Source organism: Microtus oregoni, unplaced genomic scaffold (assembly GCF_018167655.1).
Source record: "Microtus oregoni isolate MIOR12 unplaced genomic scaffold, Mior012 000025F_ref0000491, whole genome shotgun sequence".
In the NCBI taxonomy this organism is placed as follows: Eukaryota; Metazoa; Chordata; class Mammalia; order Rodentia; family Cricetidae; genus Microtus; species Microtus oregoni.
The window spans coordinates 35,011,421-35,038,449 of record NW_024543084.1 but is presented as its reverse complement, the minus strand read 5'-3'; the positions used below and the strand labels follow the sequence as shown (position 1 = coordinate 35,038,449).

At 36.9% G+C, this 27,029-nt stretch overlaps 1 protein-coding gene across 1 annotated transcript in view; it reads left to right on the top strand.

Moving 5' to 3' along the window:
- Nucleotides 1–27,029, top strand: part of LOC121462851 (probable ATP-dependent RNA helicase DDX60) — a 121,999-nt gene that overhangs the window by 36,787 nt on the left and 58,183 nt on the right. Inside the window, exons 10-20 of the mRNA XM_041674814.1 lie at nucleotides 331–486; nucleotides 4,719–4,824; nucleotides 5,371–5,486; nucleotides 6,686–6,846; nucleotides 7,859–8,111; nucleotides 9,078–9,244; nucleotides 9,720–9,878; nucleotides 11,681–11,830; nucleotides 14,041–14,160; nucleotides 16,198–16,293; nucleotides 18,758–18,873. Coding sequence (XP_041530748.1) covers nucleotides 331–486; nucleotides 4,719–4,824; nucleotides 5,371–5,486; nucleotides 6,686–6,846; nucleotides 7,859–8,111; nucleotides 9,078–9,244; nucleotides 9,720–9,878; nucleotides 11,681–11,830; nucleotides 14,041–14,160; nucleotides 16,198–16,293; nucleotides 18,758–18,873 — 1,600 coding nt within the window. The remainder of the gene's footprint in view (nucleotides 1–330; nucleotides 487–4,718; nucleotides 4,825–5,370; nucleotides 5,487–6,685; nucleotides 6,847–7,858; nucleotides 8,112–9,077; nucleotides 9,245–9,719; nucleotides 9,879–11,680; nucleotides 11,831–14,040; nucleotides 14,161–16,197; nucleotides 16,294–18,757; nucleotides 18,874–27,029) is intronic.

The following is a 27,029-nucleotide window of genomic DNA, read 5'->3' as shown; positions in this document are numbered from 1 at the left end:
AACTATATATGGTATAATATTTTTATCATCTTAAAAATAATTAAATCTCTGCTGTTGGTTATAATTAGTTAAGACATTACTTTTACATATTAAGTTGTCATGCAGAAAGACAAGATCAGTTTTAATATGTGCCATACGTTGTCTACAGCTGTGCTCCTTTTCATTTAGATTCAGTGGGAAGCTCACTGAAAATTCCACTGTTAGCCTCATATTTCAGAGTCTAGTGACTTAATGATGTTATCTGCTTTTAAGCATGTGTCAGTGCTTCTAAATTTTAATTAAATTTAATTAATTTTAATTTAATTTAGTGTAATTTTAATTGTGATCCAGGCCTGGATTTGAATATAGGAGATGCTATCCAAAAGGAATATGTACATCTCTGGGACACAGTGTCAAAGTTGGTGGAAAACTTAGAAGTGGGAAATGCATTTCCTTTGAGAACAACAGAATGCCATTTTCTTAAAAATACAGCATCACCAGTCAAAGGTAACTGATTCCTAACTTAAATTGAGGAAGAAAAAAACTTCTTTGGAACTCCAAGTAGAAATCATTTTCTAGCATTTGTGTGTTCGAATAGTTGTCATGTCCTTGTGGTGGTGTGCTTTGACTGATATTGAAAATTTATATGTTGTTTGTAATTAATGTTGCCACTTTAAAAGGTCAAACCATATGCGAATGAATTCTCTTTCTACCAATGTGACCTCTGTCAAATAAAATTTTCAATATTCTATTACATCATGAGGACTCTTCTCCAAAAAAATAGAATGAGGGAATCCTATAAAATAACTAGAGAGGCTGAGACCCATCTACACCAGCATAGAGATTAGTGTGGTAACATATTCAGCATCTGTGTTGTATAGAAACAAAGTAAACAGTAGACTTGTGTTGGGAAGAGTAAGCGATGCTAAAGAATAAAAAGGAGCCAGCATCCACCTTAGAAAGTCTTTGCCCAAATCAATTCATTTGCTTTCTCTGTGCTGCAAATGTACAGAATGTCTCTGGTGACAGACACGGGAGAAGAGGCCAGAGCCAGGAGGTGGTAGAACTGACAGTCTTCAGAAAGCCAAGGTCCATAGGAGCAAACCTCACAGGTTAGCTCCTCCCAGACCTGCCTTTCAGTGAACAGAAATAACAAAGAAGTCACACTGTTTCTGCAGCATAATAAATCACTCTTGAGAATTTGGAGTTTAAATTGTTAGGCCACAAGGCCTCTCTAATCCAGTAAATGAGAGTGATCAGAAAGATCTGGCAAATTATTATAAGGAAGAAATCATAAACAATTTTATAGGATTATGTGTCAAAGATGGATGCTGATAGAATTCACAGAAGAGCTGAGGAATAACTAAGAACACAATGAGCTGTGTGTAGGCAGAAGCTGTTCATTTGTTTCCGGCTGCTTAGACCCAAAATAATCACACAGAAACCATATTATTTACAATACTGTTTGGTCAATAGCTTAAGCATATTTCTAGCTAACTCTTATATCCTAAACTACCCATTTCCATTAATCTTTGTATTTCCTTGTCGCTGTGACTTACAGGGTAAAGTTCAGTCCACCATCTGTCTCTGACGGGGCTCCATGGCTTCTCTCTGACTCTGCCTACTCTCTCTTTCTATATATATCTCTTCCAGCCTGGTTAGGTTCTTTACGCCATTGGCTGAAAGCAACTTCTTTATTAACCAATAAAAACAGCTCATATGAGTTGCAGAGATGGCTCAGAGGTTAAGAGCACTACCTGCTCTTCCAAAGGTCCTGAGTTCAATTCCCAGCAACCACATGGTGGCTCACAACCATCTGTAATGTGGTCTGGTACCCTCATCTGGCCTGCAGGCATACACACAGGCTGAATATTGTCTACATAATAAATAAATAAATATTAAAAAAGCAAAAACCAAAACAAACAAAAACAGCTCCTGAATAGAAGGACTTCTCATATCAGTTCCATTTTTCTATTTAAATAGAAAGGTTTTAATTTTAACATAGTAAAATTACATATAACAAGATAGGTATTAACCAAGAATTATAGTTACAATATTTATATCTACTTTATCGTTTATCATAACTAAGGAAAATTATAACTATAACTATCTATTCTTCAACTCCATCAAAGACAGAAGAAGGCTATAATATTGGGTGTCAATCTGTTGTAAGAGGCTGACTGTTTATTTCCCAGCTGCCCAGACTCCCAACATAATCACACAGAAACTATATTATTTAAATCACTGCTTGGCCAATTACTTAAGCGTAATTCTTAGGTAGCTCTCGTATCTTTGATTATCCTATTTCTATTATGTTATATTACCATGAAGTTTGTGGCCTATGAACAAGGTTCGAACTCATAGCTCATGTCTTTCCCCTCTGGCAGTTACATGGTGTAGCCTGACTCTGCCTTCTTTCTCTCAGCATTCAGTTTAGTTTTCCCTGCCTAGTTCAATTCTACCATATCACTGGCCAAAATAGCGTCTTTATTAGCCCATGGTATTCACAGCATACAGAGGGGAATCTCACATCAGTTGTGGACTTAGAACTGATAAATTCTGTCTTTATAATCATCACAATTTTTATGTACTCCCTGACTATAATTTCAAAACATTTGAGAGAGATTAAATGTAAAATTATAGATGAGAAAAATAATAAAAACTGTAGAAATCAAGATACTCGGTGGGGTTAAAGGCTGATTCCATATTAATATGGGGGAGTTTGGGTTCCATAATTAAATAGAAAAAGAGTCACACTTAAGGTTGGAGAAATCCCTCCTTCATAGGTAGAGTGTCCTAGTATGTGTGAAGTTATGCACTCAGTTTCCTGCACAAGAAAACAGAACAGGTGAAATATACCATTATGCGAAATGACAAAAGCTAGTCACAGAAAGAAAAATACTGTGTGATGCCATTACATGCACAGTCTAAAAAAATACATAGAAGTAGAGCAAAGTAAATAAGAAGTTATTAAGGAAACAGTGGTGGGGATGGGGAAATGTAGATCAAAGGGTATACACATGGAAGATAAATATATGAAAGATAATAGGTTTGCATTTGATGTACTTGATGAGGCTACTGTAGTCTGAGGGCTAACACTAATCATATATTACATAATATACACTGGTGATTTGGGAAAAGAAAAAAATTTAGGCAAACTCAACCACCCCCCCCCCAGAAACCTACAAGGAAATACATATAATATTTAATATAGTGAGCATATTAATTTTCCTGATTGTATTACTAGCTTACTCTGTGTATCCTTTTGGTTTCATTATGTGAGTTTCTTCAGATAAGGTGCTATGTAGTCTGGAATAGTGTTGAACACACAAGATAGCTGGGGATGATTTTGAGTTCCTGTTCCTCTGCCTCTACCTTCCAAGTGCTAATAATACAGGCATGCACCCCCAGGCCCCCCAACTAACACTATGCATATATGCATATCTATCTATCTATCTATCTATCTATCTATCTATCTATCTATCTGTGTGTCTGTCTGTCTATATTTCTATCTATCTATCTATCTATCTATCTATCTATCATTCTACCTACACACATACATGTATAAATGTTTCAAAATAAGTATATTAAAGAATGGTATATATCTTAAATAAATAAAAATTAAAATCCAGCACAGAAGATATTAAAAGACATGGAGAGTAAAAGCCAACCTTTGGTTCATTTGGAAACTTGGAAAGAAAGAAGGAATTAATTGATGTGAGTGGAATCATGTTTAGTAAGTAATGACCTAACATTGGCCTGAATTAATCAAGACAAATTTTATACATTTAGGATGTCAAATCAGGTAAGTTAAATGCAAAAACATATTAAGCCAGAAGAATGCATTCCCTTGACACACAAAGGGAAACTGCAACATGTAAAAACTACAGAACATATCATAGGATTCACAATTAACTCTAAAGAATTAGTCAAGTGACAGATTTCTCAGTAATGATGAAATTTAAAATGTAGTAGAATTATATTAATTATTAAATTATATAAGGGTAGAGGATAGCATGCATATTCAAAGAAAAACAAAAAAATGATTTAGTCATAATAACATCTTTAATATTGTAATGAATTTCAGGAAAATGATTTTAGAGGAAGTATGAGAACTTAGTGTACCTACATATCTACATATGTGTGCGTGTGTATTCTTGTCATCTATGACAATGAATCCCACATGACAAAAGAACACTGGTTCAAGGGGTTTACTGTACCAATCAGAGAGTGGATACCTACATGTATAAATGTGTGTGTGTGTGTTTGTGTGTGTGTATGTGTGTGTGTGTGTATGTGTGTGTGTGTATGTGTGTGTATGTGTGTGTATGTGTATATATATGTGTGTGTATGTGTGTGTATGTGTGTGTGTATGTGTGTGTGTATGTGTGTGTGTATGTGTGTGTATGTGTGTGTATGTGTGTGTGTATGTGTGTGTATTTGTGTGTGTATGTGTGTGTGTATGTGTGTGTGTGTGTATGTGTGTGTGTGTGTGTGTGTATTCTTGTGTTCTATGACAATGAATCTCAGCTGACAAAAGAACACTGGAGCAAGGAGTTTACTGTAGCAGTCAGAGAGTGGTTCAAATTAGGTTTGGGCAGGAAATGAAGAGCACTATGAAGAGCCTGTCTGTGAGCAGGTTTCCACTTTGGGAACAACTGAGAACCTTAGAATGGAGTTCACACTATCTTTTCTGAAAATTTCACATTTAACTTTATCATATTTATTTTTGTTTACAGAAAGTTCCCAAAAAAGGATGCCAAATTTGGGTTTTATTCCAATGTCATGTGCTTTGGTTGATGAATTTACTGGAGACATTTTGAAAGACTTGCCTTTCCTAAAGAGGTAAGGCCTCAATATGTATTAATAAATACTTGTTTGATCTCTGTGAGTTCGAGACCAGCCTGGTCTACAAGAACTAGTTCCAGGACAGGCTCCAAAACCACAGAGAAACCCTGTCTCGAAAAACCACAAAATAAATAAATAAATAAATAAATACTTGTTTGGAATGGACAATAGTTATTTATGAAATATTCTTTGAGAAGGCCTTTTCTGAATAAACTGCAGAAATATGACACATTTAAGATAGTAAATTACATGTAATATGTATTTGCAGCATATTGCCCATTGCCAATCTTTATGACATCTGTGTGATTAATTTGAGATCAAAGCATTCTACCCCTATTTTTAAATTAATGGAACATGGAATGTTTGAGAGTGTCAGAGACCTGAAGTGGTCCTGGCTTCTGAAGCTTCTAAGAAAATGCTCTTTGCATTCTGCTACATATGTTGTATCTCAGGAGAAGGAACTATGGTTTTCAAAGTTATTAAATGTGTTGGATTTGGAGGCCTGGAATTTGATATGTGCTTGTATTTCTTTTTGTCTCCCAGTGATGACCCCATTGTTTCCTCACTGGTTAAGCATAAGGAATTCGATGAGCTTGTGCACTGGCATTCCCACAGACCTCTCAGTGATGACTATGACAGGACAAAGGCCAATTTCAATGGTGAGCTTGCCGATTCTGCTAAACTAATTGAAATCTACATCACTCTGGACTTTATTTCAAAGTATAAATCACATTGTGAACTCAGATCAACAGTTTTGGTGAAGAACGTTCCACGGGGCATTCAGGTAGAGAACAGGAAGGATGTTAGTATAGAATTCTCCCCGGTGGTTATTCATATGGAGGGTGGAGGTGGTTTTGGCAGAGGAGTGCATTTATGATTTCTGTCTCCTGAGTTTGACACTGTGTTAAGGAAAGAAGTCTTGTAGTTTAAGAAATCTGGATGTCCTTTGGAGTGTAATATATAGTGATGAAGCTCTCAGCTCTATGACTGTGTCCCAGGACGTGGGCCTTATATTTCCCTATCCATTAATTCAAGGAACCAGAATATCTCAGCTGGCTTTCTTCTTAATTTTCCCTACTGCAGCTCATTCACAGGGCACAAACAGGTAACACATAGAGTCTGTCTCTAAAACAAAACAAAAGATCCCCCCCCCCAAAAAAAACTCATTACACCTGCAAGGAAGGGTACTCTTGGACCATTACTCCTTACTGCTTAATCCAGATGGATTCTGGAGGAGGGTCACCATTACCTCCGTTGTGTACCCAGTGGTGTGCTCCCAGGGCTCCATTGGTAGTTGTACAGTGGACAAACCCAGAGTCTTAATTAAAGTTAATGGGTCAGAAATCAAAACACAAATGCATGAGTTTGGGAAAAAGACTTGTATGTAGAAAGGGGAGCTGACAGGTTAAATTGGATATAAAAGAGAATGGGGGTAAGTAATTAGAGTGTACTATATCCATTATCAAAGAACACATTTAATCAATAGAATTACATAACATTCTTAGTATTTGCTTTTGGAAATAGACTCTGAAAAATTGTCTTGAAAGTGTTTAAGCTGCTGGGAGTTGTTGACTAGTGGCAGGATCCTTGACTTGTATGCATGAAATCCTAGGTTCAATTTCATAGGCATGTATATATTTGAAAATTTGACATCTTTGTAGACATGCTGAAAGTTATTCTACAGATGAGATAGCCCAATTTAAGACAATTTAAGATACGTTCTTTGGGAAAACTGCTCAAGTAAAATTGCTGTTGTACACTAGAAAGAATATTGCCTGTTTATGCAGTGGTGTGGAGAGTTAGAGATGCTGCCGAGAAAGCCTAATCATTTTACATTTTAAGTTTTTTTCTTATTCAGAGCGTACAAGAGACCCCAATTATCTTAAAAGTGTGCAAAAATATCATGTTTTTCAACGATTTTATGGGAACTCATTAAAATCAGTCTCTTCCAAGGTCATCACAACTCAAGGTGCTAAGCCTAAAAATGATTACAATAAATCCAGGAGCACAAAGACACATGTAAGTTTCTGTAAATTCCATTATCATTAAAAGCTCTTGCTGGTATTCTCTTTTTAATGGATTTTATTGAGTTATACATTTTTTTCTGCTCCCCTCCCTGCCTCTTCCCTCCACTTCAATGTATGTATATTGAGGTCAGAAGAAAGCTTTGTGGAATCCTCTACTTGTATCTTTATAGGGCTTCTGGGGATTGAACTTGGGCATTAGGCCTGTAAGGCCAGCACCTTTACCTGCTGAACCATGTCATTGGCCCTGTAATTTGACCATGTAAAATAAAATAAATCAGGTTCATAAAACCACAGCAAAAGTGGGTCGATAATATATTTAAAACATTTAAAAACATGTCTTCAGGTAAGACAAATCATTTGTTTATTGATTGATCCCTATCCACTCTTTGCTTTCATTCCCCTTTTCTGATTTACTCATTAAATATTGTGAACTAAATGTCTTTGACTTAGGGAATCCAAGCAAGGTGCAAAGTTATCTCAAGGATCTCAATCTAGGGAGGAAGAATGGTGCACATATAAGTACAGACAGAGTAACCCTTGATGAGTAGTTGGATAATTGCTTGTCAGAAGAATGAGACATTATCCTTAGACATGATATTCAGAGAGAGCTACATGATAGAGACATCATGATCACGTAGGGAGTAGAAAGGTAACTTGGTAGGAAAGGTAACAGAAATGCAGTCTGAAGAGAATAGCAGGTATCACTGCATGGAGACATAAATGAATCTTTGCAAGGTCTCTTTGATGTTATTACATTTACCCTTTAAAATATAACACTAAATAGAAATTTAGAAAATTATCTATATCAAGTCTTTTACATTCACTAAGTTGAATTATTATGTTTTCAATCAAGAAAGTCTCAATTAAAAAGACATATTTTTACGACTACTTAAGTATGGGGTGATGGTCAAAATCATCTGAGAATACTTAAAATATTTATCAAGAAATGTCAATGTGGAATAATTCTATCTTGTCATGAGTTGTGTTTCTTTTCATTTGGGCAGGAGAGCAAGGCTGACATAATTGCTAGAGAGAATAAGAAGAGGTTGATGGCCAAGGAAGAACAAAGAGAAGTACAAAAATGGAATACCCTGTCATCTTCTATTGAGAAGGAGATGAAAAGGAATTTTAGCTCTGGGATGAAGAAGCTGGAAGAGTTTTTGAAATCATGTAAAAGTAACTCAGTAAAACTACAGGCTGAAAAAGTTGGGTTAACGGCTTGCTTGACAGCATGGAAGGATCACTGCCAAGCTGAAGGTGTGTGCAAAATTGGAGTTAGCTTTAAACTAACTGCTGACCAGTCAGAGATCATTGTTATAAGAACCAATAACAGTGAGACAGAAAAAAACGCATCATTCACTCGAGTTTGGAATTATAAACATTTTCTTTCTGGATAAGTTGGTGTTTATTTATGCCTATTAACTTAGTTTATCCTTAGTTGTTGTGATAAAAACACTTTGATAAAAGCAACTTAATAGATAAAGGGTTTATACTGTTTAATAGTTCGAGGGTACAATTCATTGTTGGGGAAGGCATATCAAAACAGCAGGAGTTTGAAGCAGCTAGGAGCCTCATATTCATAATAGGAAGGCAGAGAGTGATGGAAGAATGAATGCACACTTAGCTCAGTATCTCATTCATGTAATCTACAATTCCTGCAGAGGGTGATTGGTAGCACTTGTTTAATAGGTGAGAGTGTGCAGCAACTAAAAGAAAGGCAGAACCAAAAGAGAAGCGAGAATGAAGATGTGAGCAGAGGGGAGAAACAGTGTGTGTGATGCTAGAGAATGGAGGGATTGTCGGAGTCTGGGTCTGATCGCTGGAAGGGATGGGTTGCACTGACTGAACAGATTCGGTGCTTACATGCAGTAGCTCTCTGTGAACAATAGGGCTAAAGGAATGTTGCTAAGATTATATATAATCTTATATTTAAAATCATGCAATTATTTTCTTTTAACAGAGGAGACATAGGCATATGAGATAGAACAAAGCTTTATAATTCACCACAAAATTCTACAAATTTCAATTGAATATTTTAATTGTGAACTGTAAGATTTTTGTCTAGTTCTTTTTGTTCTCAAACATCCATTCATGCCAAGTAAGATAGTTGAGTTTTATTAGACATTGTGAGGATTGATAGAATAGATGATTGATCTTCCTTAATAAATATTTGTTATTTTGATAACTTTTATAACAATTTTATTATTTGTATTTTGTACCAAGGTGAAACCACAAAAGACTTTAGCATAGCTGTTGATATGATGAAGAGAATTCACTCCTTGCTGGACAAACACTCTGAGCTTCTGCAAGAAGCAGATCGGAAACTCATAGCCAGATGTCTTACATGTTTAGGGTTTGATGAACTAGCAAGTTCTTTGTATCCAACTCAGGTAACATATTGTAATAACTTCATTTTATTTAGCTGTAATTGGCTATACATAAAGCACCCTTTCAAGTACAGTGATCTTTTTTATGTTCATTTTTATCATCTTTGTTAATCCAACTACCAAATCTGAGTGAGTCAAGTAGAAATTTTTATATTAATTGACTAGCACACTAAATGTCAGGTGATTTCTGCAGACTTTTAAAGTTAACTGAATACTTAATTCTAACAAAACAGCTCATATCTATAATGGTGATGATGTATATATGTCAGGCTGTAGCTACAAATATTAGAGTAAACATTTGAAAATGTTGACATCTACTGATTTGCTTGTGGTTCAGAAAAGTGGCAATGTCCTCAAGATGTTTAAAGGGTGATTAAAATTGTTTTCATATAGAAGAAACTCAGTTATAAACATTTCAACATTAAAATCATGGTATACGTTAAAATTGCTTTCAAAACAATCTTTTAAAATAATACAGGATGAAACAGATGACAAAAAAATGAAAGAAAAGAATAAATATTCAGTTGGAATTGGGCCGGCTCGGTTCCAACTAAAATATATGGGTCACCATCTGATACGAGAAGAAAGAAAAGATCCAGATCCCAGGGTCCAAGATTTTATTCCCGATACATGGCAGGTATAAATATGAATAAAAATAATTTTTATATTTTTAATCATGTATGCATCATTTAGTTTCTTATTGCTCCAGTCCTCCTCCCTCCCCCTCCCTCTTCCTCCCTCCCTCTTTCTCTCTCTCACTGTCTGTCTTTCTCTCTCTCTGTTAGTCTTTGTATTTGTTATTGACTTCATAATATTGAGTTATTTCATTTAAAAGTCATGTCAGTTAAAGTTCATTGTTATTTAAAATGTCTCATTTGGACTAATATTTTCTATTTAATAAAATCAAAATTTCATTTACTATGGTAGACCACTTCCTTGGTGAGGTAGTAGATGAATTCACATGCACAGAGTCAAAACTTAACAATGTCTGTGATATGCAGCTATTATCATTCTGTACCAGCCTTCAGGGTTTCTGTCAATAGAATTTCATATGTAAACAACATAAGTATTCATGAAGAAGTTCAGGTAGTTTAAACAGTGAGAAAATTGCTTATGTATTTTCTACCATTCTAGCAATGTTTCTGCAAACATATATAAGATAAATATTGATGGCTACAAAATTTGGAAGTAACCACTTTTGTACACATCAAAATATATATGCATATACCTATATATGCATATATATGATAACGTGAGTATTATATATGTATACAAATACAATTTTGTAGGTTCAATCTGACTAGTTGTTTCAATCAGCTCAGAATTTTAAGTCACTATTCATTAATAAAATGGAAAACCTGGGAGAGCCTGGCTTTAATATAAAGATGCTTATTACCTACCATTTCTGGAGTTTTAAGACCAGAGACAAGATGGCTGCATGAGCCTAGCTTCCAGTACCAGCTTGTGAATAGAATTACATCACATTGGGGTGGATCAGGTTGTTTGAGGAAATGTAAAACTGAAGGCAAGAATCAGAGAAACCTAGTTGGGCTGAGACCTTGTATAACAAAATTCTGATTTCCCATGAGCAGGAGACCAATTTCTTATTTTAGTGTAGGCTACAAGGCAGGAAAATTTGCTCCTTCCATACACCTTCTAATTTTTTCATGCCCTTTTCATTCTGATGTGTGGCATGTGGGGAGGACAAGATTCACAGAATGACAGGTTGTCATTTGAGAGTACTTTCTGTCTTCTGTATTTACATAGCCTTTCCATTATTTTGACTACTCATCATCTTGATAAATGAAATAATAGAATGCAAAGATGATGCTTCCAAATAGTCTCCCACCGAGGGTAAGAAGCAAAATAAAGAATCTTTGCTATTTCTGCGCTTTAACCATTTGCTTACTGCCATAAAATTGTGGCAGTAATTTTATGGTTGGCTGGTTCGAACAACTATATTCCTCAAAGATACTCTGTACTCCTAACTATTGAAAACAGCCTTCCTAATAGTAAGATCTTATTCTGATGCTGTTTTTGAGTGATTTTTATATACTGATTGTGCAAAAGAGCATGTTCTATTATGGTCTTTTCATCCATGTGTGTTATGTACTTCGATTGCATTTCTGTCAATACACCTTGCTTCACTGCCTTCCTCATTGGCTCCTTCTTTCTCCTGAATAGTCTCCATGTCCTGTCCAGTTCTTTTAGTTTTTCTACTCCATTTTCACATGTAAGACTCATTTCTCAGCTGCTGAAAAGCAAACAAATTGCATCATTTGAGAGAATGAACCGACTACCAGAGTTTACTTTTAGATTTTCTGTGTGTCTGCAGCTCTCCATCATTGAGGTTCAGAAAAATCAGAATGGTAAAGGAATGATATTTTGGGTAGCATATGACTTGTTTGATTGATACAAATCATGGTCTGACCCCTGCAGCGAGAGCTCCTGGATGTGGTGGATAACAACGAATCTGCAGTGATTGTTGCCCCTACCTCCTCTGGCAAAACCTATGCTTCCTACTACTGCATGGAGAAGGTGCTGAAGGAGAGTGACGAAGGCGTGGTTGTGTATGTTTCACCAACAAAGGTAGGGATCCAGTGCATGGAATATTTTTCTTTATTCCTGAATTTACTCAGAAATATTAGACATTGATATGTGGTATATCTAGTTTTTAAATTTATTTTCACTAGTTAAAAATTAGTAATGGGCTTCATAATAGAATTTTTGTATATAATTTTTGACTCCCCTTCACCACTACCTCCCCTATGATGTATTCCCCTCCACCACTTCCCTTTATTCTTATGTAGCCCCCATTCCACTTTCAAGTCACATATAGTCTATTATCTTATTTCCCTTCTTTTCTTCTGCACTATTTCCCCTCTTATGCTTCCCTTTCTAGTTTAATGTCCCCTACCCAATCTCTCTTACATTATGCATATAATAAAAACTAAATTTTATGATCCAAATGTAAGAGAAAACATGTGGTATTTGTCTTTTAGTGTCTGTATTATTTTGCTTAATATAATAATACCCAGTTCCATTCATTTTCTTCGAAGAACATTGTTTCATGTTTGTTTCTGTTTGAATAGAATATTGTATTTGTACAAAGTTTTTTCCTATTAATTTGCTACTGGACATCAAGCTTGCTTCTGTTTCCTAGCTATTGGAACAGTGGAAGTTTGAACTCAGTTGTACACATATCACTTTAGTAAGACTGGAAGACTTTTGGGTATATACCCAGGATGGAGTGATATAGCTAGGTCATGAGGTAGTTTCATTTTTCATGCTTTGTGAAACCTCAATGATGATTTCTATAATGGGTATACAAGACTATACTTTTACCAGTAATTATTAAGGGTTCCCCTTTCCACCTATTTCCCCCAACTGTTAACACTTGTTTTCTTGATTTAACCATTCTAATTGGAGTGAGATGGAATCTCAAATCTTTCTCAAGATTCCCTTTGTCATTTAGTGATCTTCTGCTACAATCAGAGGTAGCAGAATTCTGTTTATTTAGAGAGGTGCTTTTTTATATTTGCATATTTAGATGTGCATTTCTTTGGTGATTTGGGTGGTATTATTATTTATGAATTTTGGTCTGTTGTATTTCATTATTCATTTTTTTTACTAATTCCTCAAATTTTGTGTAATGAATAATACATATTTTTCTGAGCCACAATGAAGTATACATTCATGAATGAGGCTTCTACCTTAGCTTATTACAGTTATTCATTCCAATGGTAATGTTAAAATCTTTGTGTAATTGGAACTATCCACATTTTCGTTTGGAGACTGTCTTCATTAGGTATTCCTATTGCTGTGATAAAATATCATGATAGAAACTTTGGGAAGGAGAGGTTTATTTCAGCTTACACTTGCACAGCACAGTTAATGACTGAGAGAATCAGGATAGGAGCCCAAACTGGGTCAGAACCTAGATGCAGGAATTGATGCCGAGGCCATGGAGGGGTGCTGAGTACTGGCTATTTTTGTCATGGCTTGCTCATCCTGCTTCCTTATAGCAGCAAAGTTGACTAGCCCAGGGGTGTAACTCTCCACAGTAAACTGTCCCCCCACATCAATTATTCATCAAGAAAGTTAGCCACAGGCCCATCTGATGGTAGCATTTTCTTAGTAGAGCTTTCCTCCTTCCAGATGATTCAAGTTTTAGTCAAGTTGACATAACAATAGCCAGCACAAGGGGGTTGTGTGTTCAGATACATTAAAATAACTGGAAAGTAACTTTAAAATGTATTTATAGATGTATTATAAATTTTACAGTTTCATCTATATGGTGTGTACTTTGGGGAAAAGTGTAATAATTCAATAAAAGTGTGTAATAGATGATTGAAGGTTTATAGATTCCTCTGGCCATGCTACCTGCTTGACCCTTAGTGAGACTATATAGTCAAGCTTCTGACACCTGAGGGAGGCTCTGAAATATGAGATACAAATTTGTTTGAGATTCTTTTTGTGATAGCCTCGGATTATAAGTGGTGATCATTTAATTACACTGTATATGTTAGTTTTTCTGCTTTATAGGATATGCTTATCATTTTACTTTCAGATAATTGTTTTCTATGTCTGTTTTACTGTAGGTTGTTGTTAATCAAAGAAGTTCAGATTTTTAGTCTAACAGTTCAATGGGAGAGCTTTTTACTGTGAGTGGGTAGATAAAAGGGTTTATTTAGTTTTCTGCATTCATAGCATAACATAGTTTTGAACATCTCCATCATTAAATTTTGCTGACCTACACTTTATTATGTAGCTAATACATCTGTTTTCCTGTCAATCAGGCACTTGTTAATCAAGTGGCAGCAACTGTTGAAAATCGTTACACCAAAATTCTGCCAGCTGGTCAAGTTGTGTGTGGCGTTTTCACTAGGGATTATCGTCAAGATGCCCTGAACTGCCAGGTTTGCCATACTACTTAATAAACTTAATATTAGATTATATAACAGTGATATGTCTTTTTGACTAGAAATCTAACATCTTCTCAAGATTTGTGAAAATAATTTCTTGAATTTGTGAAGGACAAAACTGCTTCAGAGAAAATACAAATTTGTCAAATTCTAAAGAATATGAAAAATAGAACTCATTTTCTCTAAAGATATATTCATTTTGATATAAACTTTTAGTTTATATCTCATTCATCATGTTGCTTTACAATGGAATTCAAAATGATACAGTGATCTTACAAGCTACCAAAATTTAGTGAACAGCCATATATTATCATAATTACTTTCTCTTGTTAGATACTCATATCAGTTAAAATGTTTTTGTTGTGTTGTAGTTAATGAGTGCGCTGTAGTGTTAGTGAAGTTATAGTGTTCTGTCTTATTGAGTTATGAGTTAAATAATTAATTAGGATAAAATGAAAACTAAGACATGCTTGTAGAACAATATTGTAGACTTGAAAATGTGTTGCCTGGATTGCCTTTAAAAGAAACATCTTCTAATGGATAAGGAAAATGTGGCACATTTACACAATGGAGTACTACACAGCAGAAAATTTATGACATCTTCAATTTTGCAGAAAAATTATGGAGCTAGAAAAAAATATTTTGTGAGGTAACCCAGACACAGAAAGACAATTATCACATGTACTCACTCATAGGTGGGTTTTAAACATAAAACAAAGAAAGCCAGCCCACAAATCACAATCCCAGAGAACCTGGACAACAATGAAGACCCTAAGAGAGACATACATCGATCTAATCTACATGGGAAGTAGAAAAATACAAGATATCCTAGATAATTTGGAGCATGGGAACCTTGGAGGAGGGTTGAAGGGGAGGGGAGAAGCAGGGAGGGAAGCAGATAAAAATGTCGAGCTCAATAAAAATCAATAAAAGTAAAAAAACAAAGAAACATCTTCTAACACAAATTCTCTTTTAGTGTTACATTTGAAAGAATTAAGTAAAATTGAGCCAGGCCATGCTGGTGCATACCTTGAATCCCAGCACTTTGGAGGAAGAGGCAGGCAAATCTCAGTGAGTTTGAGGCCAGCCTGGTTTCCAAAGTGAGTTCCAGAACAGTCAGGACTATTACACACAGAAACCCTTTCTTGAAAAACATAAACAAAAACAAAAGTTAATATTAATGACTTTGACTTTCATATATTTTTCTTTCTAAAGTGCTTATTTAGTTAAAACATTTTTATTTATTCCTTGAGAATTTCATACGTGTTTGAGGTATATTAAGATCATATGCACCTACCCTTTTTTTCCCTTTTCCTTCCCTTCCCTCACTCCAACTCACAGGCCTCCCAGTATCAAGTCTCTTTCTCAGCAGCCACCACCTGCCAATAACTCCTCTGCGAGGGTGTGGCCTTGTGAGTGCTTCCTCATTCATGCTGGAATTTTGACTAGTTTGATCAGCAGATTTTGTACAGAGATAACCACAGTTACTGTGAGTTCATGAGTGGACCTGCCAGTCCTTGTTCAGAAGACAGCAGTTCACAATACACTATGCCTTCCCCTGGCTCTCTATTCTTTCCATTTCCTTTACTGTTGGTTCAGAAGACAGCAGTTCACAATACACGATGCCTTCCCCCTGGCTCTCTATTCTTTCCATTTCCTTTACTGTTGGTTCAGAAGACTGCAGTTCACAATACACGATGCCTTCCCCTGGCTCGCTTGTTCTTTCAATTCTTTTTACTGATTGTTGTGTTTGGAAAGAGGTCAAAATGTGTCCCATTCGGGGCTGGATACAGTTGGAAGGCTCATAAACAAGAATCTGCACTTCAAATTTGATATTTTATTATTTTGTCCCAGGAAAATTGAAACTTCATGTCGTTCAAACTATTATCACACGTGTAATGAATCTAATTCTTAGATGTACTATCAGATCTTAATTATTCGAGATACACTCAGGACTCAGAGCTTTGCTTCATGTAGTTTTATACCTATACACATTCTAAGTGTTACTTCACACCCTACTGCTGTTTTTAGGTCCTTGTTACCGTGCCTGCCTGCTTTGAAATTCTGCTACTGGCTCCTCATCGCCAAAGCTGGGTGAAGAGGATAAGATACGTCATATTTGATGAGGTAGGTTTGAATTCACGTCTCAGGATAACTTTCTAGTGTTCATAAATATTGCATGTCTTTAGTGATTTGGGACATCTGCCCCTTGTGTAATTTAGAGACAATTTTCTCCTGAGCATTTCCCTAGCTGAATGACCGTCTTGGCTTACTTCTTCTGTTGTGACTAAATATTGTGTAATGGTGAGAGCTCTGCATACATGAGGAACCAGTCTTATATGGTGATGCTGTTGTGGAGGGAACAGAATTAAACTCATGATACAAGTTTTCCTTGCCAGAAATTAAAAATCCAGTCTGGTCTCCAAAGCAAAGGTGTTTGTATTCAGCAGGTGATGAGAAATGATTCTGTCTGTCATGATCTTAAAGGAAAAACAAATGGCCATTCACAGTACTGTTCTAAAGGCATTTGTGAGGAAATCTAGAGAGAGGAACTTATTGTTAGTCTTAAAGGGACAAGGTAAGGAAGCATTTGCTTTAGGTTGCAAAGGAGGTTCTGATCAAATGGGCTATATTTCAAGCAGTGAACCTTAGCTGAGGTACACAGCTTGCTCAGGCGACCTGGGAGAGAGCAATGGAAAACTGATCTCAGCTTACTCCATCATTAGAGCTAGAGATCCAGAGAACCTGGAGTCCCATGAAGTAGTAACTGTGGATCAGTGTCCCTGAGCACTAGAGTGGGGTGAAAACCAATGCAGACGTTCTGATGGAAGCCACTTAGTGGAGTTCTGTAGCAGCATCGTTCAGTATACTTATTCAGAGACTTAGAGCCCCGTAAAAAAGGTGCACTCTTTTATTCCAGGATTTTAAACTGAAAAGAAAAAAGAAACCTATTTTAGCTAATCTTTACTTTGTTTCAGTAATAATAATAATTAATAATAAAATGAATAAATAGTTTTAGTCCTAGGGGTTAAATCCAGGTCTTTGAAGCAGTTCACCATTGTCCCAAATCCCCAGTTTTGTCTTTGTGTTATAAACTCTTGAAATGACCAAATAAGTTGTGTTTTTATTTTTTGGATACTGAGTTGTTATGCTTATTTTTAGTTAACCTATATATTTTGTGTCCTTGGAATTTTTGATAGTGTTATTTAAATAATACTAGGCTATACATGCATGTAGACGAAACACCCATATGTATAAAATTTTAAAATATTAGAAGTATAAGACAATGTAGAACACCGAGTTGTAGCTTGGATTCCAAACTCTGAAAGGCTATAACATTGGACACCTCAGTTTTTCTAAATTTATATCAGGGCAACTGCTAAAGGCTGTGAAGGCTAGTATCTATTCTTCCAGAATCAGGGAAAATTGCTAAATATTACAAAAATTAAAGTTAATATTTAGTAGAATGGTATGTCATCTGACCAAAACAAATATCAAATGGGCAATAGAAAATATGTATATATGCATTTTTAAACATGTATGTAAAACTGCTTACCTGATAGTAAGTCTTTTAAATTTTTTCCGGGGGTTGTATTTAACACTTTTATTTAAGACTATGTTCAAGAATCCTTCGTTCATCTAATCGAATTTGTTCATGTATTCATTTAATCAGCCTCTTTTGAGGAATGTCTCCCTAGAGGCAGGCATTGTGTCAGTGCAAGAGTTATCCATATTTGAAGATACAGATTGAGAGAGATAAGTTAAATCAGGGAACACAAATGCTTATAAGCTGCCAGCAGTGCTTTTTGTGAATATCAAGATGTCAGTCACAATTGCAACAATGGCAGAAGGCAGGCTGAAGGACCACTCTGGAATGGATGGATGGATGGTCAGCAAAACCCTTTTAAACTAGTGACACCAAGATGAACTTCACTGATTAAGAGGCCGTGGTTATATGTTGACTTTTATTTTATTGTTAAGAATATTTTATATAGGAGAGAGAACAATGTGAAATCTCTGGGGTGGGAAGTGTGTGCTGAGGGACAAAGAAATGGCTGATGTGTATGGGTGATAGTAAGAGAGGATGAGTGAGCTCACGTGATGCTGGAATAGCAGCAGTGGACCACATTATGCCAATCATTATGTATCCCATTAAGTGATTAAATTCCTTGTTCCACAAGGAAGGGAAAAACATTAACTAGTGACATGACTAGATATAATTTATCTTTGAAGCATATATGCATGTGATGTCAAGAATGTAGTATCCAGTTAGGACAATAGTCACAAAGGTACTGTATTGTGACTGAGATAAGGTGTTTTGATTGTCAATAGACATGGAAAAATGCATAGGCCTGAAAGAAACTTCTGAAAGCAAAATAAAAATAATGACAGGTGTATTGGTTAAAAAATATTTAAAAAATTCAAGTGCCAAGGTGTTCTAAATCTGGATTTTTCTAGTACTTCTTTAAACTAGCTGTGGTTCATTAAAGGCGATGGGAAATACCTATGATCCATTAAGATTCTATGTGTTATTTTGATATGCCATTCTTAAAACTAACCTGTGAATTGAAAGCATTCTTTTCTTTTATAGGTACATTGTCTGGGTGGAGAAATTGGAGCAGAAATCTGGGAGCATCTCCTTGTCACGATCCGATGTCCGTTTTTAGCCCTTTCAGCTACCATAAGCAACCCTCAGCATCTTACTGAGTATGGATTCGATTCAATTTTGGACAGAATGTTTATTATTTTGAAAGTTTGGATTTCATAATCGGTTTTGGGGCTTAGACTTCTCTCATTTTCTGGTTCACTCATAGCACTCCCTGAATATTCAAGCTACTGTCTGTTTAGTTCTTTCTTTTTTTATTTATTAATTAAAAATTTCCACCTCCTCCAATCCTCCCATTTCCCTCCCACTCCTCTCACTCCCCCTCCCCCTCGCTCTCCAATCCTAAGAGAAGTCAGTGTGCCCTGCCCCGTGGAAAGTCCAAGGCCCTCCACCCTCCATCTAGGTCTAGGAAGGTGTGCATCCTGACAGATTAGGCTCCCAAAAAAGCTAGTACATGTAGTAGAATCCAACTCTGGTGTCATTATCATTGGCTTCTCAGTCAGCCCTCATTGTCAGCCACATTCAGAGAGTCCGATTTGATCACATGCTCGTTCAGTCCCATTCCAGCTGGCCTTAGTGAGCTCCCATTAGATCAGTCCCACCATCTTCGTGGGTGGACGCACTCCACGCAGTCCTGACTTCTTTGCTCATGTTCTCCCTCCTTCTGCTCTTCATCTGGGCCTTGGGAGCTCAATCAAGTGCTCCAATGTGGGTCTCTGTCTCTATCTCCGTACATCGCCAGATGAAGGTTCTTTATCAATGGCTTCTCAATCGGCCCCCCATTTCAGCCACATTTAGAGAGTCTGGTTTGGTCGCATGCTCATTCAGTCCTGATCCAGCTGGATTTGGTGAGCTTCCATTAGAACAGGTACACTGTCTCAGTGGGTGGACCAACCTCTCAGGGTCCAGACTTCCTTGCTCATCTTCTCCCTCCTGCTCTTCAATTGGATTTTGGGAGCTCAGTCTGTGGCCCTGATGAGGGACTTTGTCTCTATCTCCATCCATCGCTGGACGAAGATTCTATGGTGATATTCGAGATAATCATCAGTGTCTTAGTGGGGCAAGGCCAATTCAGGCACCTTCTATTCTGCTGCTCAAGGACCTAGCTCAGGACATCCCCATGGACACCTGGGATCCCCTCTAAATCTAAGTCTCTAGGCAACGCTAAAATGACTCCCTTAATGTAGATAACTTCTTCCCTTCTCCTATATCTGCCCTTTCCTCATCTCCACCCTCCCACTCCCCCAAGCTCTCTCTAGTCTTTCCCTTCTCCCTTCTCTCTCCCCTTCTCCCCTTCCCCCAAGCCCACCCCCACCCCTACTTCCACCGCCATGCTCCCAACTTTTGCCCAGCAATCTTGTTTGCTTACAATTTCCAAAAGGATCTATAGTTTTTCTTTTGGTTCACCTTGTTATTTGGCTTCTCTAGGATTAATGTCATTTGTTTATGGCTAGAGTCCACTAATGAGTGAGTACATACCATATTCATCTTTTTGGGTCTGGATTATCTCACGCAGGATAGTGTTTTCTATTTCCATCCATTTGCATGCACAATTCAAAATGTCATTATTTTTTTACTGCTGAGTAGTACTCTAATGTGTATATATTCCACACTTTCTTTATCCATTCTTCCATTGAGGGGCATCCAGGTGTTTCTAGGATCTGGCTATTACAAATAATCCTGCTATGAACATAGTTGAACAAATGCTTTTTTAGTATGATTGGGCTTCTCTTGGATATATTCCCAAGAGTGGTGTTGCTGGATCCTGAGGTAAATTGATTGCCAATTTCCTGATAAACCGCCACACTGATTTCCAAAGTTTGCATTCCTACCAGCAGTGAAAGAGTGTTCCCCTTACTCCACATCCTCTCCAGCATAGGCTGTCATTGGTGTTTTTGATTTTAGCCATATTGACAGGTGTAAGATGGTATCTAAAAGTTGTTTTGATTTGCATTTCCCTGATCGCTAAGGAGGTTGAACATGACCATAAGTGTCTTTTGGCCATTTGAACTTTGTCTGCTGAGAATTCTCTGTTCAGTTCAGTAGCCCATTTTTTAATTGGATTAATTAGAATTTTCATGTCCAGTTTCTTGAATTCTTTATATATTTTGGAGATCAGACTTTGTCTGATGTGGGGTTGGTGAAGATCTCCTGTTCAGTAGGATGACTTTTTGTCTTAATGACAGTGTCCTTTGCTTTACCGAAGCTTCTCAGTTTCAGGAGGTTCAATTTATTCACTGTTGCTCTTGTTTTCTGTGCTACTGGGGTTATACATAGGAGGTGATCTCCTGTGCTCAAGTGTTGCAGTCTACTTCCCACTTTCTCTTGTAAATGGCGTATTAACCAGGCTAGCTTAATATGAAACAGCAAATTTTAATGAAGGGATAGCTTACAACACCAGGGATCCAGTGATGAGCAGGAGATACAAAAAAGAGACTGGCGATGCTCACGCCTGCCAGATTTATATGTAAACATTAGCCTGAGGCGAACATACCCCCCAATGGGCTGGGCTATTCCTGAATCTCCCCCTTTTGTCTAGAACTAAAACAAATACAACTATATACAATAGTAACAAATAATAAATATAACAAACAATATTGAGCAAGAAACATATAACAAAAGTTTTGCTAAACATTCTATCTCAAGGAATCTAAATAATGTAGAGAGTAACTACAATTATATAATCTTCAGCCCCGTCAAAGATCTGAGAAGGGAATTAATATTACTTAACAAACGAGAGATATCCAAAATGTGCAACAAATGACAGAGACAACTAACTCCCTGGGCAATCACCCAAAGTCTTGTTTGCAATGTTGAGTCAACCAACTTTGGCTAAGGCCTAACATAACTGACATACCATTATTAAAGGCAAGGAACTTTTTTAGAACTATCCTACCCTGTCTTGGCAAGATAAGACAATTCTGTTTCATCTACTTATGGATATTCTGTATCTTTGTCAGTAGTTGAGGTATGTGCTTTTCTTAACCCAAAGACCAGTTTTGCCAAGAAGACAAGCTCCCAGTGGAGTGTCTTTGGTGCTCAACGTTCTCTAGGGAGTAGAGTGGTATTGCCAGGACTGATTGTGTCTCGTTGGCACAGAATTCTAGGTTAGATTAAAGGCCATTTTCTACAGCTCTTCGAAGAGACTGAAGATTTTACTATCTATAATAAATATAACCTCTATGTATCTAAAAGACCTGATTAATTCTCAATACCTTTCTAACTTGAAGACAAAGAGAATAAACAACTGTGCAATATATGAAGACAATGATTTTCAACTGTAAACAATGTCATTACACATCAAATGTAAACAATGTTTTTTTAATTATATTATATTATATAAATAATATCAGAGGTAGAAATGTACATTGTAATATGGTAAATGTATTAATACAATATAGACAAAGTTATAAGCATACTCTTATACAAAAATAGAGGTAGAAACATTCACATTCAATATTCAATATATCAATATACAAGAAAGAGTACCAATACAATTTTCTAAAAACAGTAATTCACAAATACCAATCATCACATCAAACCAGTTAATCCCCCCTTTTTTTGAAAATACCCCTAATTCCATAAAATATCTCCCCATCCCCTCAACTTTAAACCAACCACTAAATGATGTCCCTAACCCTGAGGATAAACTCAGTTGGGAGAGGGGACTTCGTCCTCTAAGATTGCTTCTAGCTGACATGGGGGCGACGTTCTTCTTAGGGTCTCCTGTGAAAGCAAATGATGGTAAAATTCCCAAATTAACCTTTGACCTAAGAAAATTGTAACTAGTCTCTGAGCATTTTGAGAAGGTCCGGCCAGAGTGTTGTCAAAATGTGCACCATTCTAAATTGTCTTGTGCAGTTGGTACCAAAAAACAGGTCTAATTTTAGCGCTATTGAGAGCTCACCAAGACCAGCTGGACTGTGACTGAAAAAGCATGGGATAAAACTGGACTCTCTGAACATGGCGAACAATGAGGGCTGATGAGGCGCAAAGGACAATGGCACGGGGGTTTGATCCTACGTAATGTGATGGCTTTGTGGGAGCCCAGCCAGTTTGGATGTTCACCTTCCTAGATATGGACGGAGGTGGGAGGTCCTAGGTCTTACCACAGGGCAGAAAACCCTGACTGCTCTTTGGACTGGAGAGGGAGGGGGAAAGGAGTGGGGGGAGGGGGAGAAGGGTGGGAAGAGGGGGCATAGGGCGGGAGGAGGGGGAGGGAAATGGGAGGCTGGGAGGAGGTGGAAACTTGTTTTTTTTCTTCTCCTTTTCTCAATAAAAAAAGAAAAAAAAAGTATTCATGATGTCATAATAACCAGATTGAGTTGATGTCATGGGGCCCCATCTTCATCCTGGAAACTTCAAAGATTACTGTAGGAAAATTTGTTGCTTTTTATGGGAAATTTAAACATTAACAAAAAGGACATATACTGACATATAAAGAAAGACACAGATATGAGGAAAGGCAAAGAAAGTTTATTAAGTACATAATTATTCTTATTCTGTCCCATTTCATGGCTCCTGACCTGAGACAGAAACTCTGAGATATCTCTTATCAACAGGCTTGAAATTGAAGAGGGACTGAGCCATAGTCCAACTCCAAAACCAGCTCTACATATTTATAAAGAAATGTTTAATAAGACATATAAAAAATTAATACTTACAGAACATGTATAGTTTTATTGTAGATCCTTAATGTGTCGTAACTAGTTTCCATCTATCAGTAATTAAATATTCAGGGTCCCTTAAATTCTTTGAAGATGGGTATTTTCCTGTGGAGATAAGAAAAGAACCCTGCCCCCAACCTATCTGTATTTCTTACCATCAGTATGCTTGCCATCCTTGTGAATGAATTGTTATTTATCTTTTCCAAGTGGCTTCTCTTCTTCAAACCGAACTTTTATTAATTTTGACGGTATACACAATTTTTCCTCACCTGTGGAGACAAGAGCAAAACCCCTTCCCCAATGCAGCACATCTCCTGGCTTCCATTGTGAGGTCAGCACATCCTTGAAATAAACTGGTTGATTTAGTTCAGTAGACTTTTCCATTATCCAATGTCTTTCAGCAGCCGTTGTTCCCTTCTCATTAGCGTTGAGAAAATTCAAGGTTAACAAAGCATTATGTAACCTATTTCTGGGGGTGTTTCCCACACCTTTCTGTTTGTTCAACATATCCTTTATAGTTCGATTTGATCTTTCTATGACTGCTTGACCTGTAGGATTGTATGGTATACCTGCAACATGCTTGATACTGTAATAATCAAAAAACCGTTTCATTTTCCTAGAGACATAAGCAGGACCATTATCTGTCTTTATTTGTGTAGGTATACCCATGATAGCCATGACTTCTAATAAATGAGTAATTACTGAATCAGCCTTTTCTGAACTTAAAGCAGTTGCCCATTGAAAGCCTGAATAAGTGTCAATGGTGTGATGAACATATTTTAATTTGCCTAATTCTGCAAAGTGGAACACATCCATCTGCCACATTTCATTCCTTTGAGTGCCCTTTGGATTAGCCCTTGCAGGCAGTGGTGGTTGGTTATAGAAAGAGCAAGTAGGGCATTTCTTTACAATCTCCTTAGCTTGTTGCCATATAATAGAAAATCCTTTCTTCAAACCTTTGCTATTAACATGATGTTTTTTATGAAATTCAGAGGCTTGTAGCACACTGCCAATCAATATTTGTTCAATTTCTGCATTACCTTGTGCTAGAGGACCTGGCAGACCCGTATGGGATCGGATGTGTGTTATATACATAGGGCAAAGCCTGTTCCTGATCATATCTTGTACCTGGATAAACAATGAGGTTAGTTCTGTATCATCAGGTATAAATTCAGCAGTTTCAGTATGTAAAATAACTCTTTCTGCGTATTGTCAATCAGTAACTATATTAATAGGTTCTTTAAAATCCCTTAGCACCATAAGAATGGCATATAATTTTACCTTCTGGACAGAATCATAAGGACTTTGTTCCACCTTACCCAAGTCTTCTGATTTGTAACCTGCCTTCCCTGATTTATTGGCATCAATATAATATGTACGGGCTCCAGTTATTGGAGCATCACAGACGATTTGAGGAAGGATCCAAGAAGTTCTCTTTATGAAGTTAAGCCTCTTGCTTTTTGGATAATTTTTATTAATGTCTCCCAAAAAAATAGCACAAGCTCTTTGCCATGGTTCATTATCTTCCCATAATTTCTTTAGTTCATCAGCAGTGAAAGGCACTATAATTTCTGCTGGGTCTATGCCTGCTAGTTGACGAAGTCTCAACTTGCCTCTTATAATTAACTCAGAGCCTTTTTCCACATAAGTTTTCAGTTTCTTACTTGGTTTATGTGGTAAAAAGATACATTCCAAGATCTCTCTGCATTAAAATTCCTGTAGGAGAAATTTTTGATAGTAGTATGACGAGAATAAAATCGAGCTCTGGATTCACCCTGTCCACTTGTGCCTGTTGTAATTTTTCCTCAATCATTGTCAGTTCCTTTTCTGCTTCAGCTGTTAATTCTCTGGGACTGTTCAAATCTTTATCACCATCCAAGGTTTTGTTCAAATGAATTATTAGATCAGGTGTTATCCCAATAGCTGGTCGTAGACTGGAAATGTCTCCTAACAGTCTTTGAAAGTCATTAAGAGTCCGTAGGCGATCTCTCCTAATTTGTGCCTTTTGTCTCTTAATTTTTTGCAAAACTATTTTATGACCTAAATAATTAACAGAATCTCCCCTCTGAATCTTTTCAGGAGCAATCTGCAATCCCCATTTAGGTAAAAGTATCTTTATTTCTTCAGTCTTTCCAAGGTATCCATGTTTGAATCGGATAACAAAATGTCGTCCATGTAATGATATACTATAGATTTGGGAAATTTCTTGCATATTATTTGCAATGGTTGATTCACAAAATATTGGCACACAGAGGGGCTATTTAACATGCCCTGGGGGAGGACGGCCCAGTGGTACCTCCTCGAAGGTTGAGAATTGTTATAAGTAGGCACTGTGAAGGCAAATTTTTCTCTATCTTCTTTTTGTAAAGGTATAGCGAAAAAACAATCCTTTAAATCAATAACTATGAGAGGCCATCCTTTTGGTAATAAAGAGGGCAAAGGAATTCCAGATTGCAGAGGGCCCATAGATTGAATAACCTTGTTGATAACCCTGAGATCTGTCACCATTCTCCATTTACCTGATTTTTTTTTAACCACAAATACAGGAGAATTCCAAGGGCTGGTAGATTCTTCTATATGTCCAGCATCCAATTGCTCTTGTACCAGCTGTTCTAAAGCCTGTAACTTTTTCTCAGCTAAAGGCCATTGCTTTGTCCATATTGGTTTCTCAGTCAACCATTTTAGAGGCAAGGCTGTTGGCATCTCTGAAGGGATATCAATTGCTTTGTGTTCTTGTACAGCCCGAATGGCCGGTTTTCTTCATTTGTAATATCTTTTAATATTATTCTCAGAAATATAGGCTCTAGCAGTAGCAGGAATGTTAATTTGGGTATTCCATTGTTGTAATAGGTCATGACCCCATAAATTCATTGCAATATTGGCTACATATGGCCTTAATTTTCCTATTTGTCCCTCTGGCCCTATGTATTCAACCCATCTCATGCTCTGCCTTATTCGAGATAGGGTTCCAGTTCCCAGGAGCTGAACATTTACATTCTGAAGAGGCCAATATGGATGCCAAGATTCTGGGGTAATGATACTTACATCAGCACCTGTGTCCAGCAGGCCAGTAATAAAAATGCCATTTACACACACTCTCAGCTTAGGTCTTTGATCACTTATAGAAGTTTGCCAAAACACACAGAACTCATCCTTCTGATCATTACTGCTTGTAACAGTAGGCATGGGCTTCCTAATTGTCCAGATGAGGCATGTTCTCTGCAGTAACTGGAAATGACTGAACCATGTTTGCCATGGGGGCCTGTGAGGCCCTCCTCTCACGTTTCCCATCTGTAACAGGTTGCCTTATCTATCTCTTGTAGACCTGCATTCATTCATCCAGTGACTGCCTTTCCCATGTCTTCTATATAAACCTGAAGGCTGAGTCCTTCTATTTCTGTTATTTCTAGAAGATGCATTTTTGTTATTTTTGAAAATCCGTTGTCTACAATTCCTTTTCATATGACCCATTTTGCCACAATTAAAACATTTGGTATTCTGGTGTCTCCTTTTACCATTGGAAATTGCTTCTCCTACCCATGCTTCAGTGCCATAGTCAACTGTATCAACATTCAGTGTATGCAAGACCC